At 48.2% G+C, this 27,713-nt stretch overlaps 16 protein-coding genes across 16 annotated transcripts; 10 read left to right on the plus strand and 6 right to left on the minus strand.

Annotated features, from left to right (window-relative positions):
• The first annotated feature begins 457 nt into the window (after positions 1-457).
• BX661DRAFT_28459 (uncharacterized protein) lies at positions 458-3,193 on the plus strand. The gene is made up of 2 exons (XM_051539033.1): positions 458-1,025; positions 2,919-3,193. Exons 1-2 carry the CDS (start codon positions 606-608, stop codon positions 3,138-3,140), a joined length of 642 nt encoding a protein of 213 aa, XP_051391145.1. The 5' UTR covers positions 458-605; the 3' UTR covers positions 3,141-3,193.
• A 309-nt stretch (positions 3,194-3,502) lies between these two features.
• Positions 3,503-4,304, minus strand: BX661DRAFT_224833 (uncharacterized protein; the record flags this gene model as incomplete). Its single annotated transcript, XM_051538917.1, has 2 exons — positions 3,947-4,304; positions 3,503-3,871 (listed from the first exon to the last, which is right to left on the minus strand). Exons 1-2 carry the CDS (start codon positions 4,205-4,207, stop codon positions 3,503-3,505), a joined length of 630 nt encoding a protein of 209 aa, XP_051391146.1. The 5' UTR covers positions 4,208-4,304.
• A 425-nt stretch (positions 4,305-4,729) lies between these two features.
• On the plus strand, positions 4,730-5,802 carry BX661DRAFT_183216 (uncharacterized protein). Its single transcript, XM_051536173.1, has one exon. The coding sequence runs from the start codon at positions 4,836-4,838 to the stop codon at positions 5,736-5,738; it is 903 nt and encodes a 300-aa protein (XP_051391147.1). The 5' UTR covers positions 4,730-4,835; the 3' UTR covers positions 5,739-5,802.
• Positions 5,803-6,119: 317 nt separating this feature from the next.
• On the plus strand, positions 6,120-7,802 carry BX661DRAFT_183217 (cytochrome P450; the record flags this gene model as incomplete). Its single annotated transcript, XM_051536174.1, has 1 exon — positions 6,120-7,802. A coding segment is annotated over exon 1 (1,397 nt), but the record flags the coding sequence as incomplete, so codon positions are not given.
• A 532-nt stretch (positions 7,803-8,334) lies between these two features.
• BX661DRAFT_183218 (uncharacterized protein) lies at positions 8,335-9,640 on the minus strand (the record flags this gene model as incomplete). Its single annotated transcript, XM_051536175.1, has 1 exon — positions 8,335-9,640. A coding segment is annotated over one exon (1,306 nt), but the record flags the coding sequence as incomplete, so codon positions are not given.
• Positions 9,641-10,043: 403 nt separating this feature from the next.
• Positions 10,044-11,025, plus strand: BX661DRAFT_163291 (putative NADH dehydrogenase 22K chain precursor). The gene has a single exon (XM_051533326.1). The coding sequence runs from the start codon at positions 10,278-10,280 to the stop codon at positions 10,728-10,730; it is 453 nt and encodes a 150-aa protein (XP_051391150.1). The 5' UTR covers positions 10,044-10,277; the 3' UTR covers positions 10,731-11,025.
• Positions 11,026-11,744, plus strand: BX661DRAFT_183220 (uncharacterized protein). The gene has a single exon (XM_051536176.1). It carries the CDS (start codon positions 11,141-11,143, stop codon positions 11,678-11,680), a length of 540 nt encoding a protein of 179 aa, XP_051391151.1. The 5' UTR covers positions 11,026-11,140; the 3' UTR covers positions 11,681-11,744.
• BX661DRAFT_183221 (uncharacterized protein) lies at positions 11,745-12,541 on the minus strand. Its single transcript, XM_051536177.1, has one exon. The coding sequence runs from the start codon at positions 12,425-12,427 to the stop codon at positions 11,822-11,824; it is 606 nt and encodes a 201-aa protein (XP_051391152.1). The 5' UTR covers positions 12,428-12,541; the 3' UTR covers positions 11,745-11,821.
• On the plus strand, positions 12,539-13,626 carry BX661DRAFT_183222 (uncharacterized protein). Its single transcript, XM_051536178.1, has one exon. The coding sequence runs from the start codon at positions 12,705-12,707 to the stop codon at positions 13,440-13,442; it is 738 nt and encodes a 245-aa protein (XP_051391153.1). The 5' UTR covers positions 12,539-12,704; the 3' UTR covers positions 13,443-13,626.
• Positions 13,627-15,244: 1,618 nt separating this feature from the next.
• On the minus strand, positions 15,245-15,883 carry BX661DRAFT_132085 (uncharacterized protein; the record flags this gene model as incomplete). The annotated part of the gene is made up of 1 exon (XM_051532584.1): positions 15,245-15,883. A coding segment is annotated over one exon (639 nt), but the record flags the coding sequence as incomplete, so codon positions are not given.
• A 776-nt stretch (positions 15,884-16,659) lies between these two features.
• On the plus strand, positions 16,660-17,457 carry BX661DRAFT_183225 (nucleoside diphosphate kinase). The gene is made up of 3 exons (XM_051536179.1): positions 16,660-16,811; positions 16,862-17,113; positions 17,140-17,457. The coding sequence occupies exons 1-3, from the start codon at positions 16,722-16,724 to the stop codon at positions 17,302-17,304; spliced, it is 507 nt and encodes a 168-aa protein (XP_051391155.1). The 5' UTR covers positions 16,660-16,721; the 3' UTR covers positions 17,305-17,457.
• A 479-nt stretch (positions 17,458-17,936) lies between these two features.
• Positions 17,937-18,432, plus strand: BX661DRAFT_143730 (uncharacterized protein; the record flags this gene model as incomplete). The annotated part of the gene is made up of 2 exons (XM_051533017.1): positions 17,937-18,206; positions 18,283-18,432. Coding segments are annotated over 2 exons (420 nt in total), but the record flags the coding sequence as incomplete, so codon positions are not given.
• A 401-nt stretch (positions 18,433-18,833) lies between these two features.
• BX661DRAFT_131930 (uncharacterized protein) lies at positions 18,834-19,085 on the plus strand (the record flags this gene model as incomplete). Its single annotated transcript, XM_051532579.1, has 1 exon — positions 18,834-19,085. A coding segment is annotated over one exon (252 nt), but the record flags the coding sequence as incomplete, so codon positions are not given.
• Positions 19,086-19,712: 627 nt separating this feature from the next.
• BX661DRAFT_143657 (uncharacterized protein) lies at positions 19,713-20,264 on the minus strand (the record flags this gene model as incomplete). The annotated part of the gene is made up of 1 exon (XM_051533014.1): positions 19,713-20,264. The coding sequence occupies one exon, from the start codon at positions 20,262-20,264 to the stop codon at positions 19,713-19,715; it is 552 nt and encodes a 183-aa protein (XP_051391158.1).
• Positions 20,265-22,178: 1,914 nt separating this feature from the next.
• BX661DRAFT_212964 (uncharacterized protein) lies at positions 22,179-22,529 on the minus strand (the record flags this gene model as incomplete). Its single annotated transcript, XM_051538736.1, has 1 exon — positions 22,179-22,529. The coding sequence occupies one exon, from the start codon at positions 22,527-22,529 to the stop codon at positions 22,179-22,181; it is 351 nt and encodes a 116-aa protein (XP_051391159.1).
• A 3,146-nt stretch (positions 22,530-25,675) lies between these two features.
• Positions 25,676-27,539, plus strand: BX661DRAFT_163298 (general substrate transporter; the record flags this gene model as incomplete). Its single annotated transcript, XM_051533327.1, has 2 exons — positions 25,676-27,376; positions 27,415-27,539. The coding sequence occupies one exon, from the start codon at positions 25,676-25,678 to the stop codon at positions 27,185-27,187; it is 1,512 nt and encodes a 503-aa protein (XP_051391160.1). The 3' UTR covers positions 27,188-27,376; positions 27,415-27,539.
• Positions 27,540-27,713: the final 174 nt, after the last annotated feature.

A 27,713-nucleotide genomic window follows, 5' to 3' on the forward strand; every position in this document is an offset into this window, starting at 1 on the left:
TTATTTATTTACAATTTTTCACCTATTTTTTAAGGGCATTTTGTAAAAAAAATTGTTAAAGTGAGCACGCATTTTTCCTAAAAATAAAAATAACAGATTTCGATCATACTTGAGCTTGGCTTTCTAATTGCTGACCAGGAACATAAGCCTCTTTCGCCATATCATCCTACTCACCCCAATATTTTACATTTGTTTGTTGCCACTTTTCTCCCTCTCAATTTTTACGCTGCAAAAACAACAAACAAACAAAATACGAAACAAAACGAGAAAGAGCGAGTTGATTGTAACCAAATAAAATCTAGGAACTGACCAAATTTATGCCTTTTTCTTCAATTTTCCAAAACAAACTGTTGAATTTTTTTTAGTAAACTCCGCTATCTGCTCCTCCCCTCCTCACTTCAATTTGTGTTGCCTTGCCATCCCAAAAACCAACTTTCTCTCCTTTTCTCTTGTTTGCCTACTTTTTTCTCCCACTTCTACTATATTTTGTTTGTTCACAAAAAAAGAAGAGAAAGCTATTCTCAAACAAAACCCTACTATTTTTTATATACCCTGCCTTTTTACAACACATCCTATCCCTTCCTACTTTTATCCTTTTTTAAATAATGACCACCACTGTCAGCCACACTTTCCGGCTAGATACCGCCGAGGAAACCACGACTGTTGAGATCCATGGAACCTTCGGCGCCACCCATTGGACCGCCATCCCACTGCAACCCACCACCAACCCTAACCAGTACGAAGTTACCCTGGAGCTGATTCCCGGAACAAACTATCTCTACAAGTACAAGGTCAATGGTGAGTGGCTTTTGGATACTAATGCCAAGCAACAGTTGGTAGAAGATGGTGTGGTCAATAATGTTTTTGTCGCGCCAGTATTGTCATCTGCTGCTGATGAGGGTGTTTCTGGCGTTGAGCTTATTAAGTCTGAGGAGAAGGCTGTTGAGCAGGATAAGGCCGAGGCTGAAGACAAGGCTGAGGTGGTTGCTGAGATCGCTGCCATTGAGGAGGTTGCTGCCGTCGAGGTTGCTGTCGCTGAGGAGGTTACCGCTGCTGAGAAGACTGTTGTCGAGGAGGTCGCCGCCATCGAGGAGGCCGTTGCCGCTGTCGAGGTTGCTGCCGTCAAGGCTGCCGCCGTTGAGGAGGCCGTTGCTGTTGAGAAGGTTGCCGCCATTAAGGAGGTTGCTGTCGTTGAGAAGGTTGCTGCCGTCGAGGTTGCTGCCGTCGAGGTTGCTGCTATTGAGGAGGTTGCTGCCGTCGAGGTTGCCGCCGTTGAGGTTGCTGCCATTGAGGAGGTTGCTGCTGTCGAGGAGGCCGTTGCCGCCGTCGAGGTTGCTGCTATTGAAGAGGTTGCTGCTGTCGAGGAGGTTGCTGTCGTTGAGAAGGTTGCTGCCGTCGAGGTTGCTGCTATTGAGGAGGTTGCTGCCGTCGAGGAGGTTGCTGCCGTCGAGGTTGCTGCTATTGAGGAGGTTGCTGCCGTTGAGGAGGTTGCTGCCGTCGAGGAGGTTGCTGCCGTTGAGGAGGTTGCTGCCGTCGAGGAGGTTGCTGCCGTCGAGGAGGTTGCCGCCGTCGAGGAGGTTGCCGCCGTCGAGGAGGTTGCTGCCGTTGAGGAGGTTGCTGCCGCCGTCGAGGTTGCTGCTATTGAGGAGGTTGCTGCCGTCGAGGAGGTTGCCGCCGTCGAGGAGGTTGCCGCCGTCGAGGAGGTTGCCGCCGTCGAGGAGGTTGCTGCCGTTGAGGAGGTTGCTGCCGCCGTCGAGGTTGCTGCTATTGAGGAGGTTGCTGCCGTCGAGGAGGTTGCCGCCGTCGAGGAGGTTGCCGCCGTCGAGGAGGTTGCTGCCGTCGAGGTTGCCGCCGTTGAGGTTGCTGCCATTGAGGAGGTTGCTGCTGTCGAGGAGGCCGTTGCCGCCGTCGAGGTTGCTGCTATTGAAGAGGTTGCTGCTGTCGAGGAGGTTGCTGTCGTTGAGAAGGTTGCTGCCGTCGAGGTTGCTGCTATTGAGGAGGTTGCTGCCGTCGAGGTTGCCGCCGTCGAGGAGGTTGCCGCCGTCGAGGAGGTTGCTGCCGTTGAGGAGGTTGCTGCCGCCGTCGAGGTTGCTGCTATTGAGGAGGTTGCTGCCGTTGAGAAGGTTGCCGCCGTCGAGGAGGTTGCCGCCGTCGAGGAGGTTGCTGCCGTCGAGGAGGTTGCTGCCGCCGTCGAGGTTGCTGCTATTGAGGAGGTTGCTGCCGTTGAGAAGGTTGCTGCCGTCGAGGAGGTTGCTGCCGTCGAGGTTGCTGCTATTGAGGAGGTTGCTGCCGTCGAGGAGGTTGCTGCCGTTGAGGAGGTTGCCGCCGTCGAGGAGGTTGCTGCCGTTGAGGAGGTTGCTGCCGCCGTCGAGGTTGCTGCTATTGAGGAGGTTGCTGCCGTCGAGGAGGTTGCTACAGTTGAGGAGGTTGCTGCCGTTGAGGTTGCCCCCGTTGAGGTTGCTGCCATTGAGGAGGTTGCCGCCGTCGAGGTTGCTGCCGTCGAGGAGGTTGCTGCCGTCGAGGTTGCCCCCGTTGAGGTTGCTGCCATTGAGGAGGCTGCTGCCGTTGAGGAGGTTGCTGCCGCCGTCGAGGTTGCTGCTATTGAGGTTGCCGCTGTTGATGAGGCCGTTGCCGCCGTCGAGGTTGCTGCCGTTGAGGAGGTTGCTGCCGTTGAGGTTGCCCCCGTTGAGGTTGCTGCCATTGAGGAGGTTGCCGCCGTCGAGGTTGCTGCCGTCGAGGAGGTTGCTGCCGTCGAGGTTGCCCCCGTTGAGGTTGCTGCCATTGAGGAGGCTGCTGCCGTCGAGGTTGCTGCCGTTGAGGAGGTTGTTGCCGTCGAGGTTGCTGCCGTTGAGGTTGCTGCCGTTGAGGTTGCTGCCGTTGAGGAGGTTGCCGCCGTCGAGGAGGCTGCTGCCGTCGAGGTTGCTGCTGTTGAGGAGGTTGCCGCCGTCGAGGAGGCTGCTGCCGTTGAGGAGGTTGCTGCCGTCGAGGTTGCCGCTGTCGAGAAGGCCGCTGTTGAGGAGGAGGTAGCTGCACCTGCTCCTGCTGAGGAGGCTCAGCCCCGGGTAAGCCTCAGCTCAACCACCAGCACACAAAAGAAGAACCGTGGAATTGCCGGCTTCTTCAGACGGTTCTTCTCGTAAGTTCACTGATCTTACATTATTTTCTTTTTCACCTTCAGCTGTTCATTTTCTCAAGTTCATTTATCCCTTTTTTCTTTTTCTCTCTGTGTGAGCGATATCAACATGTTAAACTAAAATATTTACAACGTACACTAAAGAAAAGAATGAGACTACAAGTATCCTGCAAATCGACATTCTTCCCATCCGGATTGCATAGCAACCTGACAGGTATTTAGAAACTAGTGGCAATAGTGTAATGAGGATATTGTGTATAATAAAGAAAGATATTATTGTATAAGAACTATGAAAAGAGCTAAAGCTCATGATATTGCATGCGCGCAGCGATTTTAAATCTAACAATGAGATTACATGTGACTATGCTGTCAGGTAACCCAGCCCAATTTTGGCGTTACAAATTGACCACTATGGTTGAAGATATTATCCAGTTCGTTGCTTCTTTTAAAGAGAAGCAGAGATGAATTCTTGCGCACACGCTTGGGCTTGGGGTTTGGTTTGAGCACAGTGCCAGGCGTCGCTGTAGACTCAGGCTCAGCCGACTCTGACGATGGATTATTTCGCAAGAAACAGGGAGGACACTCGCCTGCAAGAAGGGAGTTAAGAATGATGCGAAAGTTTAGCACCACAGCCATGTCGCGATTATTCCACTTCTGCCTGCCTGATGGCACTTTTTTGCCATTCTTGATCTTGGTTCCACCGGCCCTGAAGATTTGCAGGCAGTTTTCCATTATGCACTAGAGCAAGTTGTGGCATAAAATTTGGCGAGGCTTTTCTACCGCCGTAATTATATTAATTCCTGTTGCGGCTACCTGCTCCTGCTGCTGCGCGGCCAACTCGTCGCGCATCCTCTGTCTGATTTTGCACTCGATCTTGCCCCGCGACCAGCCGCTCAGCCTGACAATGCGCTTGGGATTATCGACAGGCTGGATATTGATGTACTGCTCCCGATTCCGCTCAGCCAGCTCATCCCGCAACTGTTGTTTCACTTTGCGGGAATTATTTTGCTTAGACCAGCCCTTTTCCTCTCCTATCCACCGGATGATATTGGCAGACTGTGGGAAAATAGGCATCTTTGGTCGCAACTATGCTGTGCGCTGTCGATAATAGATGCGGCGTCGGCGGCGGTTGTGGTTGCAACAGAAATAGCGATGGCTGCTGCGACAGAATTGTATGAATATAATTACATCATTAAGTGCCACGTTTAACTCACAGCCAAAGCACCAGTCGGACACAAACGTTAAGTACTTTCCGTATCTTCAAAAATATGATTTTGATATTTTAGGCTAAAGATCTGGGGGGAAACGGGGTTTTAAAATCTCCTGCTTAAAAACCTGAACTTTCGCTATAAATGTCTGGAAATTCCAAAATCTATTTACATTAGTGTAATATGCAGCTCTGTCCTGTAACACAAACTGCAAGATGCAGGGAGCACCCGGATTTTCTCACAGAATAAAATCAAATGGGGTTTTCTTGTGTTACGGGTGATTGTGCCATCGTCATCACCAGCCACCATTTAGCAGGAAAATTGCACTATTTTTTTAGCAATTTATTTGCCCTGGGCCAGACATTATCTCTGCCAAACTCTTTCTTCTCCTCTGCCTTTTTTGTCTATTTTCAACATCGATATCGCTACAAAAGCTACTATTGTATTTTAATTTATTTGTAGTATTTTATTTATTGTCTTAAAATTACAAAACCATGGATGGAAGCGGACAACTGCTCCCTGGCCCGCTAGGAGAAAAGAGACATCATCATGGGCAGGGTCAATCGCAGCCTTGCCAAAGCGCTAGCGTAAAGCGATACTTGGGTAGTTTGCTCACGACTGTATCCATTGGCGCGGTGACGGTCTGGGCCATTTTTTCGTTCTGGCCGCTGCTCACTGGAAAATTTAGCCGCGGCGACGGCAGCGGTGAATACAGCCAGTCGTCGGTGTCAATTTCACCAGAACAGCAGCATGCACATGTGCTTCCCACTGCGTTGACAAAAGGCGAAAAAGTTCTTGTAGAGCTGTTTGTCATGTCTCGCTGCCCGGACGCAGTCAAGGTTGAGGATGTGTTTTCGCAGGTGATTCCTGCAGTGTATCCCATCATTGATGTGCAGCTCAACTTTATTGCAGTGTTGGACCCCAACGCAACGTACGGCGCGCAGTGCAAACATGGAGACGAGGAGTGTTTGGGGAATATCGAAGAACTGTGCGCACTACACCACCGCCCCGATCTGATGTCATTTTGGCGCTTTCTGATGTGTATGAACAGCCGGTTCGAGGGCATCGGCAAGGACTCTGACTTGGCTCTCAAGTGTGCAAGCAGTGCAGGTTTGGATACTGCAGCATTCCTAGCGTGCACTGTGCAGCCAGAGGGACGTGCACTGTTCAAGCAGTCGGTTGAAAATTCGCTGTTTGCCCGAGTGAACACTAGTGCCACTGTGTATATCAATGGGAAGCTGCGGTGCGTCGAGGATAATGGCTGGCGCGATTGCCAGGGCGGGCACAGACCTGGCGACTTTATTCGCGACATCTGTGCTGCGTACAAGAACTCTGGGCCGCGTCCCTCCATCTGTGGCCAGTATCCACCTACGACTCGCGCGCGCCTATTTATATAATTCAAATTGTCATTAAAATGTTTTTTTTGTGTAAAAAATACTATGTGAAATAAATATGTGCCCTTAATATGTTAATAGTTATTACATATTGCTTTTTCAGCCTAAACAAGAGCGAGGAGAATGCACCAGAAATCAACCATTACCATGTCGGTTTCTACATATGGATTGTTCTTTTTCTTCTTCCAAGCTTGATGTTGCCTTTGCACTGATTTCTGTCCAGGACATAGAATGTTGGGCCGATTTATCAACTTGCAATTAATTGTGACAAATCTCACTTTCTGTCTTTTGAGGAAGAAATCAAGCCGCCGCTGATGATAATTGATCTCATTTACATAGATCTTGGAAGAAAAAATACTTATAGATTATATTCATCCTTTCATCTCTTCTCTTCTCTTGGCTTATATATCATTATTGTCAGTGTTTCTCTGCTCAAAGTTGGATTTTTGACAGCATGATGTGCCTTATCCCTGCCTTCTTGGCAAACGGCCTGTTGGGGCTACTCCAGCCTCTCAACTTACTTTGCGGACTCGTTGCGTACTTTTCCTGGACTGTATTTTATGCTTTCTATCTCTCACCTCTGCGCAACGTCCCTGGTCCGTTCTGGTCGCGCATATCCGATCTTCCACTGCTCTACCACCAGATGCGTCGTAGCCAACCTACCTTGATGAAAAAGCACAACAAACTATATGGCGGCATCTTCATCATGAGCCCACGCAGAGTGGCCATCTGTGACCCCAAGGACAGCCAAGTAATTTTGGGGACACATGCATTTCTCAAGGACAAGCGGTATAGCAACGTTGAACTCATGGAACCAAACATGTTTTTGACCGTCGACCCTGAGCTGAACAAGCAGCGCCGGAGACAGATTGGCCCATCCATGAGCTTGGCCAGCTTGAAGCACATGGAGCCAGCCATTTTGGAAGCTGGGCCTAAGCAGCTGCACGCCAAATGGGATCGGGACATTGAGCAATCCAAGGACGGACAAACTGCCAGAATATGTTACCACAGCGATTTTGTTCTGATGACTTTTGATGTCATTAGCTCATTGGGATTTGGACACGCACACAGATCGTTGACGTCGGGCGACACTCGGGTTGCAAAGTGGGTCAAAAGCACATTTGTACTTATATTCCTGCAAGCCATTATGCCTGTAATCAAGTCAATGTTTTTTCGTCGCTTTGTTGCCAAGTCGCTCTACAGCGAGTTTGACGCCTTCTTTGCCTTGAGTACCCAGGCCGTCGATAACCGCAAGAAGCTTCTAGCCAATCTAGCGTCCAACGAGGACAAGCCCAAGGATATGCTGCAGTCGTACATTGACGCTGAGGATCCAGAGTCGCGCATTCGAATGACGTCGGGTCAGGTGATTACAGAGACAATCATTAGCTTGTTGGCTGGTTCTGATACCAGTTCAAACACGCTTGCATGGACCATTCACCTGCTTCTCCTGCACCCGCACTACCTTGCCCGAGTTGTCAAGGAAGTGCGCGAGGCATTTGACCGCGACCACTTAATTATCTATAGCGAGTCCAAAGCCAGCCTTCCGTTCCTCGAAGCCTGCATTTACGAGTCCTTGCGTCTGATTCCAGTTACCACTACTTTGCCGCGGTTTTTGCCGCGTGGTGGCGCGACTCTTCATGGCCACTCTATCCCCGAAGGATACAATTGCTCCATTAGTATTTCCGCCGTCAACACTAATCCCGAGGTGTGGGAGCGTCCCGACGAATTTTATCCTGAACGGTTCCTTGACAACGAAGCAAACAAGCGAACTGTGCTGACATTTAGTGCCGGTGTCAGGGTGTGTCCGGGAAAAAACTTGGCATGGATGGAGATTCAGTCGACAATGGCTAATATCTTTAACAAGTATGATTTGGAGTTGCCCGAGGATGCGCTGTTTACGCCGGATCGCGTTGATGAGAGCGGACTACCAATTTTGATGCCATGCACAGTTGCTAGCACTTGTGTGCCAAAGTTTCCTGAGCGCGACTGTGTTGTTGTGGTGTCAAAGCGCAAGTAAAAATAGTATTTTAGTTTATTGTCAAATAAAGCTCATATTGATACATCTCAGGTAATTATTGATGATAAATTAAAAAGCAACTGTTTTATTTGCCGCGCGTATTTTTTTAAATATCCTCATGTAAAAAAAGATATATTAAAAGAAACAAAAATTTTGTATTATACATAGAGAATTATCAAGAAAAAAGGGGATGGTAGAAATTTAAAGGTTAGTTAGGAGTATCGCTTGCACATACCATGTCCTTGGGCTTCTTCACAGGACGCAGCCTGTGATGTTTCATCTCTGCCAGGAGCTTAGACATCACACCAGGATCCTTATGAGGCAACGACTGCTGCTGTGGTGGTGGAATTGGTCTCTTTAAAACCGGGCGCAGCTCTTGACGAAGCCTCCTCACAGTTGATGCTTGCATGCGGGGATTCTCGGCCATAATGGACACTGTGGATTCCTGAGACTCCCTCCTACGCATACTGCCCCTGCTATGCGGCCGCTCGCCATCACCTCTTGACTGGCCATTGCTATGCTCGCGTCTGTTATGCGAACTGAACGACGAATCAACAGTAAGCAGCGGCGACATTGGCAAATACTCTGGCGACTGTGGCGGCGGTGGTGGAAGTGGCGGAGCCATAGGAAGCCCCCGTGCGCGCCGCGACTGCTGATTCTGATTCTGATCGCCGCCACGAACCGGCGACATCGATGTTGGCGACGGGGGCAAATGCATCGCGGCATTTTGGGATGCCACCGATGACCGTTCAGCATACGCATTGATGTGGGCGCCGAGCCTGGTTTTCATTAACTGAGCGACAATATTTTCTGGCGAGAACCGCGGCTGCTCGAGGTCTCCGTATACTGACCGCAGATCGTCGTCGTCCAGTTCTTCGGGGATCAGAGACGCAATGATCTTTTTCAACCGGTGTAATTCACGCTCGACCTTCTCCAAACGCGACCGCTCCACAAACGACGGTATTTCGCTGGGCGGCTGCATGGGTGTGGGCGCTGCGACAGGCATGGGCATGCTCGAGTGCCCGACGCTATTGCTCCGTGCCTGCGAGCGCCTTGCCGAATGCGCAACACCGACAGATAAGTTGCTGTGTTTTGGCCTGGCGGGGATTTTAGAAAATTGCACCACCGGCGTACTTGTCTTTTGCGGCTGAGGCTTTTGCAGCAATGCTGCTGCTGGTGCTGGTAGTGGCGGAGCAGGCGGCGGCGGCATTACAACTCTTAACTCCGCCGCTGTATTTGAACTGTGTTGATGTGGGTTTATGTCTGGGATTTCTGCTGTCTCTGTCCGAGGTTTCTTTGTCGCTTCGTCAAACAAACTCTGCTCAAGCAACGACTCCTCGTGTTCGATCCACTTGCGCTTCGACCGAATGCTCAGCGCAGGCTCCGTGCCAAAGCCAGCATCCGCATTGCCAGTAAAGTGGTCAGTGCCACTGAGCTGCGCGAAATCCTCTTCTTGGATTGCCATCAAGTTGACATTATTTGCCAAATGGGTTCCCTCCGAAACCACCGACGAAGCGCGCTCCATAAGCAAAGGGTGATGCAACGCAGGTGACGGCGCACGTCTGCCGCGCGGCGTCGCAGTCCTCGGCCTGCCGCCAAGCGTGTGAGAAAAAGAATTTGATGCTGATGTTGATGTTGATGTTGGTGCTGATGGAAATGGAAGTGGTGGCATGGTTCTAACGCTTCTACGAGAAAGACTACTGGGGCTATTATGTGTTGTTCTGCGCACTCTCTCTGAGTTGAACTGCGGCTCCTGTCGGGACTTTGATGGCGGCGGTGTTGTGAATAAGCGCTGTGACTCCTTTTCTGCCGACGACCGCGCGCGTTCAAATAGACCGTTGATGGCTGAAAATAGGGAAAACCCCTTGTTTTCGCTGCTCGCGACCATTTTTGAAGTCTACGGTCCGCCTTTTTTGTCCGGTATATGTGTGTTTAAAGTTTAAAGCGAATGAAAAGCGGTTTATGAACTGTGCAAGAAAAGAAGGCAAATTCGCGGTGTAAAAAAAAAAGATATTGAAAGGAACTTCAAATAAATAAATAAATAAATAATGAAAAATGAAGGGGTTTTTTTGGTGGAAAGAATGTTTGCGTCTGCATTGCTTGTCCAAATTTTTTGCCCAAACCCCCAAAACTCAGAAAGGCTTTATTTACCTTGTGATTAAGCCGCATTGATCAGATCACAGAAACAACCACAATAAATCGAATGGTTCGACTTGGACTTCCCCACGTCTGCCTTTTTTTTGCGATGATGTGGGCCGAGCGATAAGATTAGAGGGAGAGAGAGGCCCAATGCTTCAATTACCATTGGTTTTTTAAAAGCACTGGTTTACATGCTGGAAAAATCGGCTAGTCAAAATCCTCCCCTCTTTTTTTGTTTCAATTAACTCGACTAATCGGCGAATTTCTTTTCCATACACTTTTACATTATTTTTTCTTTCGCCCTTGTAATTTCTCTACACACATTTACATACATACGCTTTTATAAAGAACAGCCTTAAGAAAAGCTTTAGAACAGAAGAAGCAAAATGGTGAATCCGGGATACAAAAACTTCAAGGGCGAAGATTGGGTAGACCCAACACCGCCCCCCTCCCATTTGCCCCATGTCGACGAAGTAGGCAGCACCGGCGCACCGCTCAAATCCGCTTCTTTCTTCATCGGGAGCGTGTGCAAAGAGTACAACGAGGACTTTATGCTTTGCAAAAGCGAGAGCCGCGATCCCAAGCACTGTCTCTTGGAAGGACGCAAGGTGACGCGGTGCGCGATCGATGTTTTGCAGAAGATCGAGAGCAACTGTTTGGAGGAGTTTAGGGCGCATTGGCATTGCTTGGATGGGAAAAATCAGGAGTTTGGTCGCTGTAGGGAGCCGGAGAAGACGTATAATGCTTGCTTGTTTAAGGCTCTTGGATGGAAGAAGACCATCCCAGGAGCACCCACAAACAAACCTGAGATACACGAGAGAATCCCGCTGACGAAATAGAAAAAAGGGTTTTATGGTTCGTATAGGGGAGTTTCTTTTATTTTTATCTCTATGCGTTTTTTTATATTCTTATTGGAAACTTTCAATACAACAAATAAAGTTGAATACGGGATCAACTCGGTGCCGGCCGCCGGTGCTGGCGCAGTATACGCCGTCACAGAGAACATGTGAACTCGAAAAGGAAAAATATATAACTCGCGCTACATACAGCTTTTTCTTTTTGCGTGTGCAGTGCAAGTGCAGTGCTCAAAACTACATGCGAGGGGGGTTATTTTTTACGTCTCTTCTCTCTTTTGATTTTTGTTTGTTTGCGTCTGTCATTTTTGTATTTCTTGTCTTTTGTATTTCGCCTCATCCAAAAAAACAAGACATTTTCCATTCGACTTGTTAAAAAATAAAATAAAAAGCAAATGGCCAACCAATCCGCCAAACGAATCACTCAGGAAAATGCCGCGCGCCTAGCCATTCTCTCCAAGCTGCTCCTGGGCATCAATGGCTTCTATCTTTTTGTCCGGATAGTTCTCCAGTACAAAAGCCTCACCTGGTCCGAAGCCATCATGTACCTCGGCTCAGTCGCCCTGGAGGTGTTCCTATACACAAATCTCCAGCATGTATCCCGGCCACGGTACGATCCCGGAGGCGTCCTCATTGACTCTGGCACGGACCTGAGCCAGCCCGGCTTGGTCTCGTATATGTTCGACTATATTTACATCTCGTGGTTCGTGCATTTGCTCAGTTTGGCGACTCGTTGGGCGTGGTCCTTGTATTTGGCCATCCCCGTGTACTTGGGCTATATGCTTTTCCCCTATATCCGCCAGTTCCTGGGCAGCTCATTGGGCCAGCAGGGCGGGAAACCCGAGGAGAAGGCGTCAGAGGAAGATGCGGCAAAGGAGAAGAAGCGGAAAGAGAAGAAGGAGCGCAAACAACAGCGCGTCAAGTACTCTCGTTAACGCAGTATTTTTTATCATGCTTTTCTTTTTTTACAAGTATGCAGAGCAAAATAAAAAGTTACATAGTAGAAATTTGTTCATTCGTAAATTGGCTGAACGGTTAACTCGGGAACAAGCGAGTAAAATACAACTTGATGTCAGCTAAGAAGAGTACATCTCCTGGAACTGAATGAGCCGCGACATGAGGCCCTCCATAATGGACCGCGTGTCGCGCGGGTGCGCTTCCTCGAGGACCGCCAGCTGCTGCTGCCTCTGGCTGTCAGCTAACTCATCAAAGCACGACGCGCCGCGGTCTTTAAACACAATCTCGCAGTCGTCGGCCACGTCATCGTTGGGCCAGTCGTTCGGGTTGATCGGCGACGTGGGCGCCTCAGAGAGCTGCTGCGAGTACTGGCGTCCGGCCACAGGCGCACATCCCAAGGCTCCATTGGCAGCAGCCACCAAAGGACTCTTATTCGCCTCCTCGCCTTCAATTGCCACCTCCGCTGCTGCTGCTACTGCTGCTTCTGTCAAAACTGGCGATGGCAACAGCCAGGACATGCGCTCATGCTCGTACTCGGATTGCGTCTTGCCCAGCCACTCAAGCAGCTGCTTAGCGCGGCGGTTCAGCTCGTAGATATTGGCCTTGCTGTGCGGATACCGGATCTTGCACATGGTCTCGGGCGAAATGGACGAGTAAATTGGCTTGCCCTGAGAATTGAGCATATGCGAAGAAACTATAATTATGTTTCCGTCGACATCCATCATCTCTTGCGGCGGGAAGTTATGCTTGGGCTGCCGCTGGTTACCGCCATGTCCCTCGACCTTGTCATCTGCTGTAGAATGGCTTTCCTCCTCCTCCTCCTCCTCCTCCTCCTCCTCATCATCATCATCTTGGTCGCCACCTGCCTTATCTGCTGCTGCTGCCACAGCCGCAGACTTGGTGTCCTTGCTGCGCTGCTGTTGGAACGACGGATTGCTCCCGCCAAAAGTCGCAAAGCCGCCGCCGTCACCGACATACGGCGAATTGGTTGCCGAGACAGTCATGCGCTGCCGCTTGGTGTTGCGCACAGACCCGCCAGCGCGCTTGCGTTTGCACAGCTTGTCTGCTTTGCTCGATCCACCAGCGTCGAACTTCCCGTCCGCAATGGCAGCAGCCACACTGCTATACAGGAGTGACTGCAGGGACGGCGACGGGGACAGCTGCCGTGGAGACCCAGGCACACTGTGCCCGCGACGCGCCTCACTGGCATCCATCTGGAAATCCAGCTTGCTGTTGCTGTTGCTGCTGCTGCCGCCTCCAACACGGCCGCGGGGTGATCCCAGGGCGCTCGCCAAGCCCAAGCCGTCCTGCGCCAATTCGGCCGAGCTGCGGTTGACCGATCCTTTGACGATGGTTGATACTGAGCGGGTTCTGGATTTGGGCAACCGCGATTTGGCTTTTCCCTTGGGCTCCTGCTTGACGCCCATCATGCGCGCGACCAGGTCCTCGGCAGCGCCGCTGTCAGTGTCGCTGTCGCTTCCCTCGTCGCCCTCGCCCTCGGCCGATTCCAGCGCTCCTTGCTCGTGTGTGCCGCCGGTTGACTGCCGCCCTATGGTCCTGCGTCTCTTGCGAGCTCCATTAGCCGGGTTCGCAGAGCGCCTGGGCGTTTGCTGCGTCTTGCGAGAGCCGGAATTGGCGCCCTTTGCTCCCGTGGGCGAGCCGTCCCCTGTTCCGTTGGCGTTGCCCGACGGGCTGGAGCTGGTCCTGCTGCCGTCCCTCTGTTTCCCACCATCCTCGTAGTCCTCCTCGCTATTTTCGGGCCCGTCGTTGTCAGCGCCGCCCCTGGTGGACCGTCTAGACCGCCGGCCCTTGCGCGCAGCCTTTGATGTGGGCGAAGTGCCAGCAGCAGCAGCAGCAGCGGTGTCCTCAGCTTTTTTCGCCGGCTTCTTCGGTGTCCGCTTGCCATTCGCCGGCTTCGCGCCCGTGGCAGCAGCAGCCACAGAGGCAGCAATAGCGGCAGCGGCCGATGCCGCCCGATACTCCTCGCGGGCGGTCATCTTGGCCACAGCCACAACGGCCGATCTCCGCATCATTGTCGAAACGCCCAAGGCGCTGGCCTCGGCAAGCACCACGGTGCGCGGGCGCGAGCTTATATACGGGTGATCTTCGGGACGGCACTTTTCGCAATAATATTTGTCGGGGATGTGTGCTTCGTCGCGGATGCCCATGCAGAGTGTGTGCTGCCAGATTTGGCAGATTTCGCATTGGATCATGAGCTCGCCGTCGTTGCGTTCGCCGCAGACGCAGCGCACGACTCCGTCGTCCTCGTCGTCCTCGTCCTCGTCCTCGTCATCCTCGTCGTCGTTGTCGTTGTCGTCGTCGTCGTCGGGGTCTTCGTCGCCCGAGTTATCCTTTTTGTTTTCATCGTTGATGTCCTGATTGTCCTGCTTATCTTCGGCATTGGTCTCGCCATCGCCCTCAGGCTCTCCGGCATCCTTGGCCTCCTCTCCGGTGCCTTGGCCACCCTGGTCAACAGAGCCGTTGTCGACCAGCAATCCCATGTCGGATTGAGCCTCATTGGGCAAAGCCATTTCAGACGACAAGCTGTTCAACAAGAACAAGCGCCTCCTGTCGTCCCGAGAAGCAAACGTGCCAGCGGGCCTTTCGGCAAGTGGTGCAGAGTGCGAGCGGATCTGAATGGTGGCTCGACTGCGTGCGTTTGTTTGGGTGGATGGTAACCAGTGGCAGTCCTTTCTCCCAGAATGCCTCTGCTCGGTCTTGCGGCTAGCACGCGGACCTGACGCGTTTGGGGTGTGCGAGTCGGAGATAGGGCGCGCGAGTGGTAGTTTTTGGCCCTGGTTGGTGTATGCCAAGCATTGGTGCAGAGTAGCGGCTGTGGTGGGCGACGTGTGGTGGCGCGGGTGGCGATAGTGCCGGCAAGAGAGCTCTGCTTGCCGTGTATCGAGCATTTTTTGAAATGTGATGTTATTATCCCTTTTTAGTGGAATTTGAAGCAGGTCAAATAAGTAAGTGAATAGAAAAATGAAAAATGAAAAGTGAGGCTGAAGGCAAACGGTCTCAAGTGAAATAAAAAGGAAAAAGTACGGGATTGGGAGGGGTGATAAACTGACGACAACAGGCAGGGGAGGGGGGGCGGTTTTGGTAGCTTGCTAGTTTTGTGCGCGTGCTGTGCGCTTGGAGGCAATAAATAATGAAATAAAGTAAAGTGTACAGGCGGTATTAATACACAAAAAAGAGGAGAAAAAGAAACGCAGGAGAGGGAAAGAGAGAAAAAAGGAGTATCATCGATTCTTATTTGTTTGAAAAGATGGAATGAAAAAATAATAGTAATTTTTTTCTCTCGCCCCTTTCTCCTCTCCCCTCCTTCTCCCACCAGAATTTGGCGCCTCCCGCCGCCGTTCCTCTTTTGCCTGCCTGTTTGTCCATCGCGGCAACGCGCGAAAAAAATAAAAAATAAAACAAAAGGTCACGAATCTGCTTGGCTTCCCATTGGTTGATCCAAACGATAGAGAAAAGAAGGAGACAAGGGGGGATCAGGGCTTCCAAAACCCCCCTACTCAACGCATGCGGCGGATAAGCGGGCGCAGGCGGAACCAGTAGTAGGCGAGGCCAGCAGCGGCGCCGCCAAGATGCCCAGCGCCATCGGTCTTTGTTCTGCCGGACCGGACGAGATTCGTCATGTCCCAGCCAATGAATCCCACGGTCGCCAGCCACGCCGGCACCGGCACCACAAAGAACAGAAGCAGCCTGGCATGCGGATACAAGCACGCAAACAGCGTCGTGATGCCCACGACCGACGTCGACGCACCCAGCGACGGCTGCACCATGGTGCGCAGATCGCCGGTATTATACGGCAGCACAATCCCGCGAATCACGGCGCTAATCAAGTTACCGCAGAACGCAGCACCCAAGTAAAATGCAATAAAGCGCTTGGGGCCCAGCATCTTCGCAATGTCGGTTCCGAACGAGTATAGAACGAACATGTTGACCAAAAGATGCATCGTGTCGACGTGCGAGAACGCTGGCGTGATCAGCGTCCAGATGCGACCTTCGCGGAGGTTCATCCACATGGTTGTGAAGTTGGCCGTCATCCACCGCAGCATCTTTGTGTCCTGGAAGCTGCGCATTTTGCCGTTCGCCGACTGCCACATGAGGAAAACCACGCCGTTGATGGCAATGATCATGTACACTGTGGCCTCGGGCGTGAGCGTGTCGAAGAACGGCCGCCGGTTGTTTCCGCTGTTGCGGTAGTTGTTGCCCCGCTTGGATCCGTAGTCGGCCTTTGTGTGCTGCTCCCACCGCCCCCCGCGCGTCTGCTGCCCGCGCGGCTGCGCTGAGAGCAACAGGCTGCGCTGGGATGTAGGCCTGCTGTTCAGCAATCCACTGCAGCCAAACGATGTGGCCAGGGTGCGGATGCGCAGGCCTGTGGCGTTGTGCTGCGCCCTGCTAAAAATGCCTGTTTGGCCTTGAAGGCTCAAGAGCAGCGATGGCCGCGATGCCTGGTGCATTGCCCTTGTGTTGCTTATGGCACTGCTAGCTATGCTGCGTGTTGCCATGGAACTCCGCACCCAAGAGCGGAGATGCACCGTTGCGACCTGTGAGAAGAGCATTGCGCGCGCTTAGAGATTCTAAAATGCAGTATATAATAGTAAAAATTTGGAAAGGTAGAGGAATTAGGGCCAGCTCCTGGCACAAAGCGCACTCTCTCAAAAGAAATTGCATTCAGCAACAATGCCAGGTGTTGTAGCTCGCCCAGCTCGTGATTTCTTGATTTCTTGATTTCCGTTACTGCTGTGTATTGCTGATTCGTGGTTGCGCTGACTGTGAATGTGCGATTTCCACTGAGGGCTTTTTTTTCCTGGTGGTCCAACCCACGTTTGCCATCTTTTGTTGACAAAAAAAATTTGCTACTCTTTCCAAAAGCGTGTTTATTTTTCTCCTTCAAATTTTTTTCTGCTTAGTCCCCAAATCCCCAATCCCAATCCCAAGCCAAATCGAAAGCGAAAGCGAAAAAAAACCCGAAAAAGAAAAGAAAAAGAAAAAATTGTGTCAACAAGAATGCGGATTCTAACGAGCGTGTCCTTTGTACTTTTCAGCACCCTCCTTCTCGCCCTTCTTTCCTCTCCATCATCCTGCACTCCACCAAAAGTAGTTCCAGTATATTCCCTAAACTAACATTTACCATGTCTGCCAACGAGGAGCGTTCTTTCATTGCTGTCAAGCCCGACGGAGTCCAGCGCGGTCTGGTCGGAGAGATCCTGCGTCGCTTCGAGACCCGCGGTTTCAAGATCCTTGCCCTCCAGCTTGTCCACCCTAGCAAGGAGCTCCTGAGCGAGCACTACTCGGACCTCGCCGGCAAGGCCTTCTTCCCCAGCCTGCTCGCCTACATGCAGTCCGGCCCCGTTGCCGCTTTTGTCATCCAGGGCAAGGGTGCTGTCAAGATTGGCCGCGTTATGCTCGGTGCCACAACCCCCAGGACTCCGCCCCCGGCACCATCCGTGCTGACTTTGCCCTGGATATTGGAAAGAACGTCTGCCACGGCTCCGACTCGGTTGAGGCTGCTGAGCGCGAGATCGGTCTGTGGTTCCCCCAGGGTCTCAAGTCCTACACCCGCGCTGTTGACACCGTCCTCTACGAGTAAATTGTTTCGGGCGTCTCTGTTGTTTGATGCTAGGCCTGTTTCCTATATTTTGTAATAAACGACGAGTCTTTACATTTGTCTCAATCTGTTGTGTTAAAGCGGAATTTGTATCGTCTGATTTCAAAGTATTTCTCGGTTCTAATTCAGGAGAGTCCAAATAATAAAGCAATCCATGAGACTGAATCCCATAGTTGGGCTACGCTGGGCAAATTAGAAGCTGCGAAGCATGTTTGTGCTAATGTGGTGGCGCGAAATAACACCCAAAGCACGCCCCCCTCTCTCTTTTACAAGTATTCAATAAAAAAATTTATTATTCATCTTTTCAGCTTTGATCATGTCTGCCGAACACTACGCTGACGAGCAACAGAATGAGATCGAGATTCTGCAGTCAATCTACCCAACCGAGCTCGTCGAGCTATCGCAAGACCCGCGGCGCTTCACACTGACCATCCGCATCGACGACGGCGGCGACGGCGATTTCCGGCCATGCACCCTTGATCTGACAATCGAGTACACGGCAACCTACCCGGACACACTCCCCGAGTTCACCATTGACTTTGCTGAAACCGGCAACGACGCGCCCACGGGCGAAACCGAGGCCGAATTCAACACGCAAGACATGGCTATTGACAGAAAAAACCCGCCAAATGGGCGAAGAATGCCTGGGCATGGCAATGGTCTTCAGCATGGCATCGGATCTCAAGGAGGCGGCGATGCAGAGGCTTATTGAGAAATCCGTGGAGCTGCGGAGACTCAAGGAGGAGCGTATCCAGAGGGAGATTGAGGCAGATCAGCTCAAGTTTATTGGAACTCCAGTGACCCGGGCGACGTTTCTTGAGTGGAGGATTCGCTTTGATCGGGAGATGAAGGACCATGCCGCGAGGCTGCGGGGGAGGCTGAGAGTGGGCCGGGTTCGAGACGTTTGGCGGCGGATCTGCTGGTGGTGCTTTTTCTGCTGCTGCGGCAGCTGCTAGGAAGGATACCAGCAAGCTTACGGGCCGCCAGCTGTTCGAACAGGATAAATCTCTGGCCCTGTCTGACTCTCGCTTTATCTCCGAGGGTGACGTGTCTGTTGATGCTGCCACTTTTGTCAAGGAGGAGAATGTGGCTGGCCTGGCCAGCGAATGATTTGGCAGAGAGTATTTTTTTGTGTTTAATTTCACGTGCTTGTTTCCACATTTATTCTATTGACTCGGTCAAAACGCAACAAAAAAGTCCGTTTTCCATCCCTCACCCTTCTTTCTTTCTTTTTCGGTAGGGTAGCGCGCATTGCATTCAATTGTATGCCTTCCAACTCTGCCTTTTTTCATTTATTTTTCATCCATATTTTATATTTCCTATTCTCACGCTCACGATCCAGTTCCAATTATTTCCATTACTCAATTATTCCACTAAGCACACACACGCGCGCGCGCTGGAAAGCCTTTGACATGAACCCCTCTACCGCCGACACAGCCAACAGCCACAGCAACGACACATACGAGCAAACCACCGTCACCACGCCCACAGAACCAACGTCCTTCCGAGGCGCACCCACAGACGCCAAAGCCGAGTCCTCTTTGCCAAACACCACAAATGGGGCGAAAAAGGCAGAGCGCGTAACCCGGGTGACGAAAAAGAAGGGCGAGCTATTAACAGAGAACGAGAAAAAGGCCAATCACATTGCGTCGGAGCAGAAGCGCAGACAGAATATACGCGTGGGATACGACCAGCTGATTCAAATCGTGCCCACTTTGACGCCATCGCAGAGGAGCGAAGCCCTGATTTTGCAAAAAACCGTCGAGTACATAAAATACTTGCTGATGGAGCGGGAGATCCTCGAGGGACAGCTTGACGATGTTAGCCGCTAGTTGAGCGGAGAAGAGAGACAAATAAGATTGAAGAAAGGGGAGGGGAGCCCAGCGGTAGCGGTAGCGGCAACAATCCTATACGCTCTCCTTATTGTCTTTTTGATTGTCTTGTCTGAAATGTTGTACACTTGTTTTTATTTTACACGTTTAACCTTTATTATTTTACCTGTTGTCCTGCTGTTGACTGTGGTGAGAATCACCACGTGAGCTCAGCTGAGCCGAGAGCTTGCATGCTAAGTCAATTCCGAGCGCGCATTGATGCAGTAGCAGCTGAGATGGCATTCAGTCATTATAGCTGCCTATAAAATGGCGGCAGGGAAGGCTCAATAGGATGTTTCCTCGCTCTTGTTTTAATAAGGATTTATTGGACATCATTTCTGGCGATTACTACATTGATTCTTTAAAGAAAAAAGCCATTGTTTTATGTATTCACAAAATAAAGAAAAAGAAATTAATGTCATTATAATACATATTTTTTATACATGATAGAGCTGCAGGCGCCGAATACAACGCAATATGCAACTGAGAGAGCCATAGAGCTGGCCCGGTGCCCGTGTCCTACATAACACCAGGAAGAGAAGTCTCGTCGTCAATGGCAAAGCCAAGTCTCCGCGCATGCTGGCGAATATCATCCGCCGACACATACAGTCTGAATCCAAGCAGTTTCAGCAACGCCCGCTCCATAGCGGCAATTTCTCTCCGACTAAACGCGCCCCCAGCAGCCACAACAAAGTTCTCTGCCGACACCGTATGATCCGACCAAAACTTATCCGCCAACATCAATGCTGCCAAAAACACCCTATACGGGGTATCCGCAGCCACCGTCGCCGAAACCGGCAGCCTCTTGCGTAACCGCTCAACATACACTAGGGCAGTCACCAGAACCGCCGTCTTGGTATTCAGCGCTGCGGTCACTATGTTGACAAACCCTTCGATACTCGGCAGTAGGTGGCCACTACTTGATGCCACTGTGGCTGAGGTTGGCGTTGGCCTGGTGGGGATTATGTGCGCAAAGTTGTTCCGCAGACTATGCGTGCTTGTGTTGCTCTCGGGTCGTCCTCGTTCGTGCGCGCGGAGAAGGGCGTTGAGTGAGTGTGCGGTTGTGCGCATGAGGAGCTGCGAGGTGCTGCTGTTTGCTGGGTTGCACAGATCAATGTGTGCGCCTGGAGTAGCTGCGATAATGGCTGACATGGTTCCCAAGTGTTATTATTGAGTGAGTGAGTGAGCGTGAGCGTGTGTGTGAGCGTGTGTGTGTGTGTTGGATAAAAGAGAAAAATTGGATAGTGAGAAGGAAAGAAGAAAAATGGAAAATGAATAGAGTAATTTTGCTGTTACAAATAAAAAAGGACAAAATAGGATTTCACGTCAGGAACTTTTGGCTGTTCTTATACCACAGGAGAGACATGTTTTTTTAAGCACCCACCCTTTTTTATACCCATTGTGCGGCTTCCTCTCATTCGCTGTTCCCCTTCCCCATTTCGCTCTCTTTTTCTTACTCGTACTCCCTTGCCCCTTCTTCTTTCACTCACTTCACAGTAAATAAGTTATTTATTTTCTCGTCTTTTGCTTGGCCAACTGAGACTTTACTTCTTTCTCCGCTTGAACACAATCGCCTAAAACAATCTCTCTTTGTGCCCTCCACCTCCCCCTTTTTTCTCTCACCCTTACTCACAATTCGGCTTTTTTTCACCTGTTAGAAAAAAAAACATCGTTTCCGAATTCAAGGAATCCGTGTTCCGGTCAACAGATATTCGTTTCTTGTGTGAGCAACAGAAAAAAACCTGCTTACATCAAGTTAAAAATGGATTCTTGATGCAACAAAAAAAAAGACTGACCAATAACATGATCACAAATACAGTTTTGCTCAGCCAAAACAACAAATAAACTGTTGAAAAAGAGAGCTGCTTGCTTGCCTTTGACAACAAAAAAATACATATAAACAACGAGTGTGCATGATAAAGACAACAATGCCCAAAAATAAAAAAGAATGCAAATAAAAGCAATTCCATGCAGCAAAAATAAGCCGAGCCTTCCACACACTCTCTTTTACAAAACACATAAAGACTGCATGCGCTCTTTACCCTTTATTTTTGTGTCCTAATGTATGTGCCACAGAGAAATTTTTTATAATTGCAAAACAGATGCAAACAAGGTTTATTTTTTACCTGTGATTGGATCCTCTCACTTAAAATGTCAATTTGCAGTCACAACACCTAGAATGTTAGGCAAATTGGATGTGTTGGATTTATATTTGGCGTTGTTTGTCAAAAATAAAAGCTGCTTGAAAACTTTCGTAAACACATGTGTGTAAAAATAAAAAAAGTTGATATTCTAATGTAGGGTAGGAATCCAGGTAACATCACGAGTATCGGGTGGGTTTTGTTAACCGAAAAATAATATTATACAATTGTATGTTCTCCTTTTTTCTTACTGGATGCGGAAATCAATCATGCCACTGTCATCCTGTGTACTTTTAACACACCCCCACATACTGTATGAAAAAATGACCAAATTCCAGAACGTGCATTTATGATTCGTGTTTAAACCCCCGGATTTTTTGTTGTTGTTCACCACACTTCCATTATTGCCATTTTTATTCTACAAAATGTGATTGACTGCAATATATTTTTTAGCAAATAAGTCAGTCCTTGATATCCAATATCTCACCATCTTTAATCCCGCAATCAACTATTTAGTATGCTGCTCATATTGTGATGATCTTCGAGTGATGAGGCACATAATATTTAAATTCCGCCGAGACCTCTTGATCAGCTCTTTGAGAGCATCCTCTGTCCAAAAATAGCATTTGATTTTGTAATTATTTTCTATATTTAACGATGGATAGTGAAATGTTGACATAATATTACTTATGTTTGTTTATTTGTTTATATGTAATTTATTCAAAGCGCATTGATATAAAAAAAGCTATATCCAAATATTTGAAAAAAAGGTGTGGGGGAAGTTCAACTGAATTTAGCCACAAAAAAAAGTACTCCTCCTTTACACCGTATATATTACGCCAATTTACGCAATGACGTTGGCAGAATTGAGCGCATGCACGTTGTCGCAGACTACATTAGCGTTTTTGTTATTGGCAAAGACAGTGTTATCGCAGGAGTTGGCAGCAAATGCGTTGCGGTCAAATGCATTCACAGTGTTGGCTGCAAAAGGGAAACCACCACAGCCACCGCCTACACCCCAGCCACCGCAGCGCTTGGCTATGTGGTGATCACCATGGCCATGCTCGATGTTGCTCCTGGCAAAGTTATGCGGCTTCTGTACAGTGTTTCCATTTGCAGCAATGGAATCGTGGGCAGTGGCGCTCGAAACGGCACCCAGGGCGAGAACAGCAACGGTAGCAAAGTAGTTGAACATGGTAATGTATCTGTGTAGTTGAATGAAGGAATGAAACGATTGATGTTTGTTAAAGTGAGTTGTCAATACAAATGTAATTGTAATGTATGTGTATGTGTTTGTATTTGTGTTTTTCTGGAGGAAATGGTTGTCTGTTTTATACACAAAATGTGGCGACAGTTGCTTTAAGCAAAAGGGGTGCAAATATTTGAAGCGAAATAGCAATATATTGAGCAAGTATAGTTGCACCAATGATGGTCAGTCAGCCAATCAATCATTCATTCAGTAATTCAGTTGGGTTTTCGGTTAACAAGATGCAAACGGCGTGTGAGTAGATAAATCTAAAAACGTATTTAATAGCAGTTACAATTTATCCTTTACAACTAAAAAAGGTGTATGTGAAAACATTACATTTTGAATATAACACCTGAGGTGATCGTTAATATAAAATGCACAAATGTTGTTAATTATATTTAGCTACAGTTAAATGTATAGCATTGTTAAATTGAGTTTTTGTCTAGCAATTTAATTTATTTGTGTCTATCTATAAATATATCTATGTCTATAAATGAATATCGACGATAATCAAAATATTAATCAAGCAATGACATTGACGCTGTCAAACTTGTTAATCTGATCCTTGCTCACGCTGGCATCCTTGTTGTTGGCGTAAACAGTGTTTTCCTTGTATTTGGCAGTAAAAGAGTCGCTTTCAAGCTTGTTGGCCGTACTGAGCGCAATTGGAAAGCCCGATATGTAGCTTCCGTAGCTATCAACACCGCCGTAGTTACCAACACCACCGTAGTTGCCAGCACCGCCGTAGCTATTGTACGGGTTCTATGCTCCGCCGTAGGGGTAAGCGTTGCTGATGTATCCTGCGTTGTAAGGGTAAGCATTGCCATAGGCATTGCCACCGTTGACGCTGCCGCTGCCGCTGCCGCAAGTGTTTTTGGTGGACTGGTAGCTGGCAGAAACGGGGCTGGCATTAGCAGCAGGCGCAATAAAGGCAGCAATGGCAGCAAGAACGGTGATAGTAGTGGCAAAGCAAGACATATTTATACGTTCTGTTGTGGTTGTGGTTGGTATTTGATCTAAAGTGGCAAGTGTAAGCTGAATGAGCAGTGTTGTGAGAATACTGAATACCTGGAATATAATATGCTCACTGTCGCTTTATATATACAATTTTTCTATCTGGCAGTCCAACAATTAATTTTATACGAGACATATTTAAAAGATAAATAGTTGAATTCAAATGCATAATTTGCTTGTACATGTGTTTTATCCATATTTTCTTTATTAATCTGCCCATTATCCATTTAATTTTATTATCAGAGCCACTTAATTGCAGAAATTAATAGCAATAAATTAATTAGTTGAGCATTAAATTAAATTTTATGTTTTTTTTGCCGTATTGACGCGTAAACCATTAGCTTAATATTAATTTTTTATTTTTATTTATAGCAATACTTATCCATGTATAAAATAATGCATACAATAATCATTATATTTAAAATCGAGTAAAATGATAAAGCCCAATTCAGTCAAACGCCATCACATAATTTCTATCGCTATTGCTGCTATTAATGTTTTTGTGGTGTTTGTTTTTGACTTGAATTTGGCTGAATCAAACAACTACGTTGGCGGTATTGAGCGCGTGCACGTTGTCGTTGACTACATTGGCGTTGTTGTTATTGACAAAGACAGTGTTGTCGCAGCAGTTGGCAGCAAATGAGTTGTGGTCAAATGCATTCACGGTATTGGTCGCAAATGGGAAGCCACCCCAGCCCCAGCCGCCGCACCCAATTCCACCGCAACCGCCCCAGCCGCCGCAGCGCTTGGCCAGATGATCGACAGTGGGATAGGCACGCCTAATAAAGGGGAATCTGGCGATGCCAGCGACAGCAGCACCAGTTGCAAAGTCAATTGGCAATAGTTCAACAAAACCAGTTCCAAAAAATCTGGGAGCACCAACAAATTGCAGAATTGGGCTTGCAGTGGCACCAGGAGCAATGGTAACAACAGCAGCAGCAAGAGCAGCAATGAAAGTAATAGCAAAGTTAGGCATGTTTAAAGTGATAGTTGTATGTGTGTTTGTAAGTGTATGAGGCAAGAGGATGTAGAACACTGAGCGTAATATTTAGTATTTAAAATGATAGACCAAGTTGCTCTATGTTTATACACTTCATCCATTTGCATTTAATATTGTTATTTGTAGGCGAAACTGTATAAAAAAGTCAGATATTATTATTAATATGCTACATTTTACATGTTACTTTAAATATTTTGATATATCGCAAAGTTGGATATATTCACTTTTTTGTAGATTTTAGCTAAAAAATAAAACATTTGACCAACCCAATTAAAATTGCAGAACATACATGCCAATTAGTAATGTATGCAGCGTGCCTTTTTATTTCTTATTCTTAAAGTATATTTTAGCGTACATTTAACAATGCGCAGCACAACAATTGTTTGAAAATACAAGCAACATTACTTTTTCCATTGTTGTTGATTTTTATTCTGGATTGTAACATACATTGGCTGCCCCCTCTTAGTGGTAAAATAGGTCAAATTCTTGATTGGTTAGAAATGTTAGAATGCTCAAATTATGGTGCCCCCATCACATTTAGGTTTTCTCTTGCTGTCGTTATTGCTGCAATATCTATTTTGGATAACGCATATAAAAAGAGCATATACGGCGCTGTCCACACGGCGTTGTTTTTTAGTTACACATCAGGCGTTTTCTTCCAAAATCCTTCTTATTTCTATACTCTTGAAGTTCAATTTATTCAGTACACCCACACCCAGGCTCTACACAAATATGCTGATTAATATCTTGTTCTTATCTTAATACAATTTGAGATACATAAATATTTTGGCAAGAACAATGTTTTGGATGTTCACAAATAGTGTCAAATGCTATCAAACATGGGATTGTTCTATTCAAAGATAACAACACTTGTGGCGTCACATATTTCCAGCAATTTAACTCAAATAAAGTACTGAACAATGTTATAACTACCTTCATCGACTTACTGCTTGTTATTAAGTACTTTTCCAAAAGGATATTTTTAAGCTAGCCAAAACACTGAAAATTAAAATAAATTTCCAAGTTTACATTACATTTTTTTTAATATTTTTTAATATTACATGCATTCAGATTAATAATGAGTCTCGTACCGTCCCAATCATTAGGAATAACAAAATACCAGCTACTTTGTGCTTTGGCAGCGTCTCTCGGGTGCATCAATTTTGGCTGGGGCATGGGCGCGACTAATCTTCCTGGCGATATCATATCAAAGTGCAAAGCTGGCCCAAGTCACCTCATTAATCATTTACCGTCGTGTATTCCCGTCAGTGACATTATATGGGGACTAGTGGTTGGCTCATTTGCACTAGGCGCACTTGTAGGGGCTCTGTCATGCACGCGCTACTCCAACATCTACGGCTGCAAGACAGTTCTGCTGTACTCCAACGCATTGTCGATTGCCAGCGCTCTGCTGTTTATGTTTTCTGTAAACATTTCAATGCTTGTCATAGCCCGGGTTTTCATAGGAATAGCAGCTGGAACAGCAAACGTGACATTTACTATTTATATAGTTGAGATTACTACGACAAAAGCTAGGAGCTCGTTGGGATCCATGACCCAGATGGCAGTAATGTTTGGAATAATTCTTGCCCAGCTGCTCTCACTGTCGATGCTGACCCCGCCTCTTTGGCGCCTCCTGCTGGCAATGACCGGTGTTATTTCAATTTTCAGTATTGTCTTGTTGTTTTATTGCGCTGAATCACCAAAGTGGCTGATTATGAATGACCAGCCAGTAGAAGCTCTAAATGCACTGCAGCAACTCCGCAAGGGTTCGGATTGTTCTGCCGAGTTCAAACACATGGTCAATACGGCACGAGAGGAGATGGGCCCCGATGCATGCACCGCGTCGATTATTGATGTTCTGGGTGGAAACACGCCAGATAACCTTCAGCACCAGCTTTTGGTATCTTCCATGCTGATGGTGTTCCAGCAGGCCAGCGGTATCAGCGGGGTGGCATTCTATTCGACAGCTCTTTTCAACACGGTGACTGGGGAAAGTAACTCTGTTTTTTCCAGCTCGCCAACAACGTCACAGGTGTTGACCGGGATTTTATCCACAGTAGGCGCTGCAATGAATCTGGCTGGAATGCTACTTTCAGTGCACTTCCCGCGCAGAACTCTCCTTTTGTTTTCTCATTTTGCTATGGGCTTGTGCAGCATTCTGATATCCGTCGGCAGCATCAAAGGTGTGAATCCATTGGCTATCACCATGGTGTTTGTTTACCTTTCGGTTTTTTCGGTCGGCTGTGGCCCCATCCCGTGGGTGTCCCCGAGTGAGATGACTCCGACGTACGCGGTTGCGGCCATCGGGGCTATCAGCGGCAGCATCAACTTTATATGTATATTTGCCATTGGCCTTGTGTTTTCTCCTCTGCTTGATGCGCTGGATGGGTACACATTTCTGCTATTCGCAGCGACCAACTTTACTGCCGTGTTGTTTTTCTTTTTCTTCCTCCCAGAAACCAAGGGTCTCTACGTTGCTGATGTTGTGCGCATGCACTCTGTCAGTATCCACAATTTCGTGTCTGCGCGGTACAAGATGACTGTCGCATCCCCTGAAAAGGATGCAATTCGGACTGGTTCTGCTTGATTTTCGAATCAGTGATTTTTCCAATGAACAAAAATACACTAGCAAATCCCCAACCATTGAGAAAACCTTTGGTATTGTGTTTACGCGCCTATTTTTATATTTTGTTAAAAAGTAGTGTGTTAACAACTTTTACCAGAGGTAGGAAATTAAGTGCGATCATTTGGCAGAGACTCAGCAGCAGCAGCCGGGCCCAAAGCCAAGGAGAGCACCATCTGCTGCGGCGGCTGCTCATCCCCGCAGGCAGTGCACGAATTGATTTGTCCACATGTTATGGTGGCTATAGCCGTCAGTTGTTTAACACAGGACAGGGCTTTGTCAAATGAGCAAGTGGATCTATGAATCTATTTTCTCTAGGCGAAATGTGGACGTTTTTTGTCCAGCGCATCAAATTCTAGTTGCCTTCTCATCAGTAATCTTTTTTGTACTTGTATTTTTGCTACTGTGATATAATCTGATTTTTGAGCGTATGATCAAGACTTGAAAAGCAAAAAAAAAAGTGAAAATTGTCTAATCGACAAAATTATAT

Source organism: Kickxella alabastrina (assembly GCF_025024165.1).
Source record: "Kickxella alabastrina strain RSA 675 chromosome Unknown BX661scaffold_13, whole genome shotgun sequence".
Taxonomy (NCBI): domain Eukaryota; kingdom Fungi; phylum Kickxellomycota; class Kickxellomycetes; order Kickxellales; family Kickxellaceae; genus Kickxella; species Kickxella alabastrina.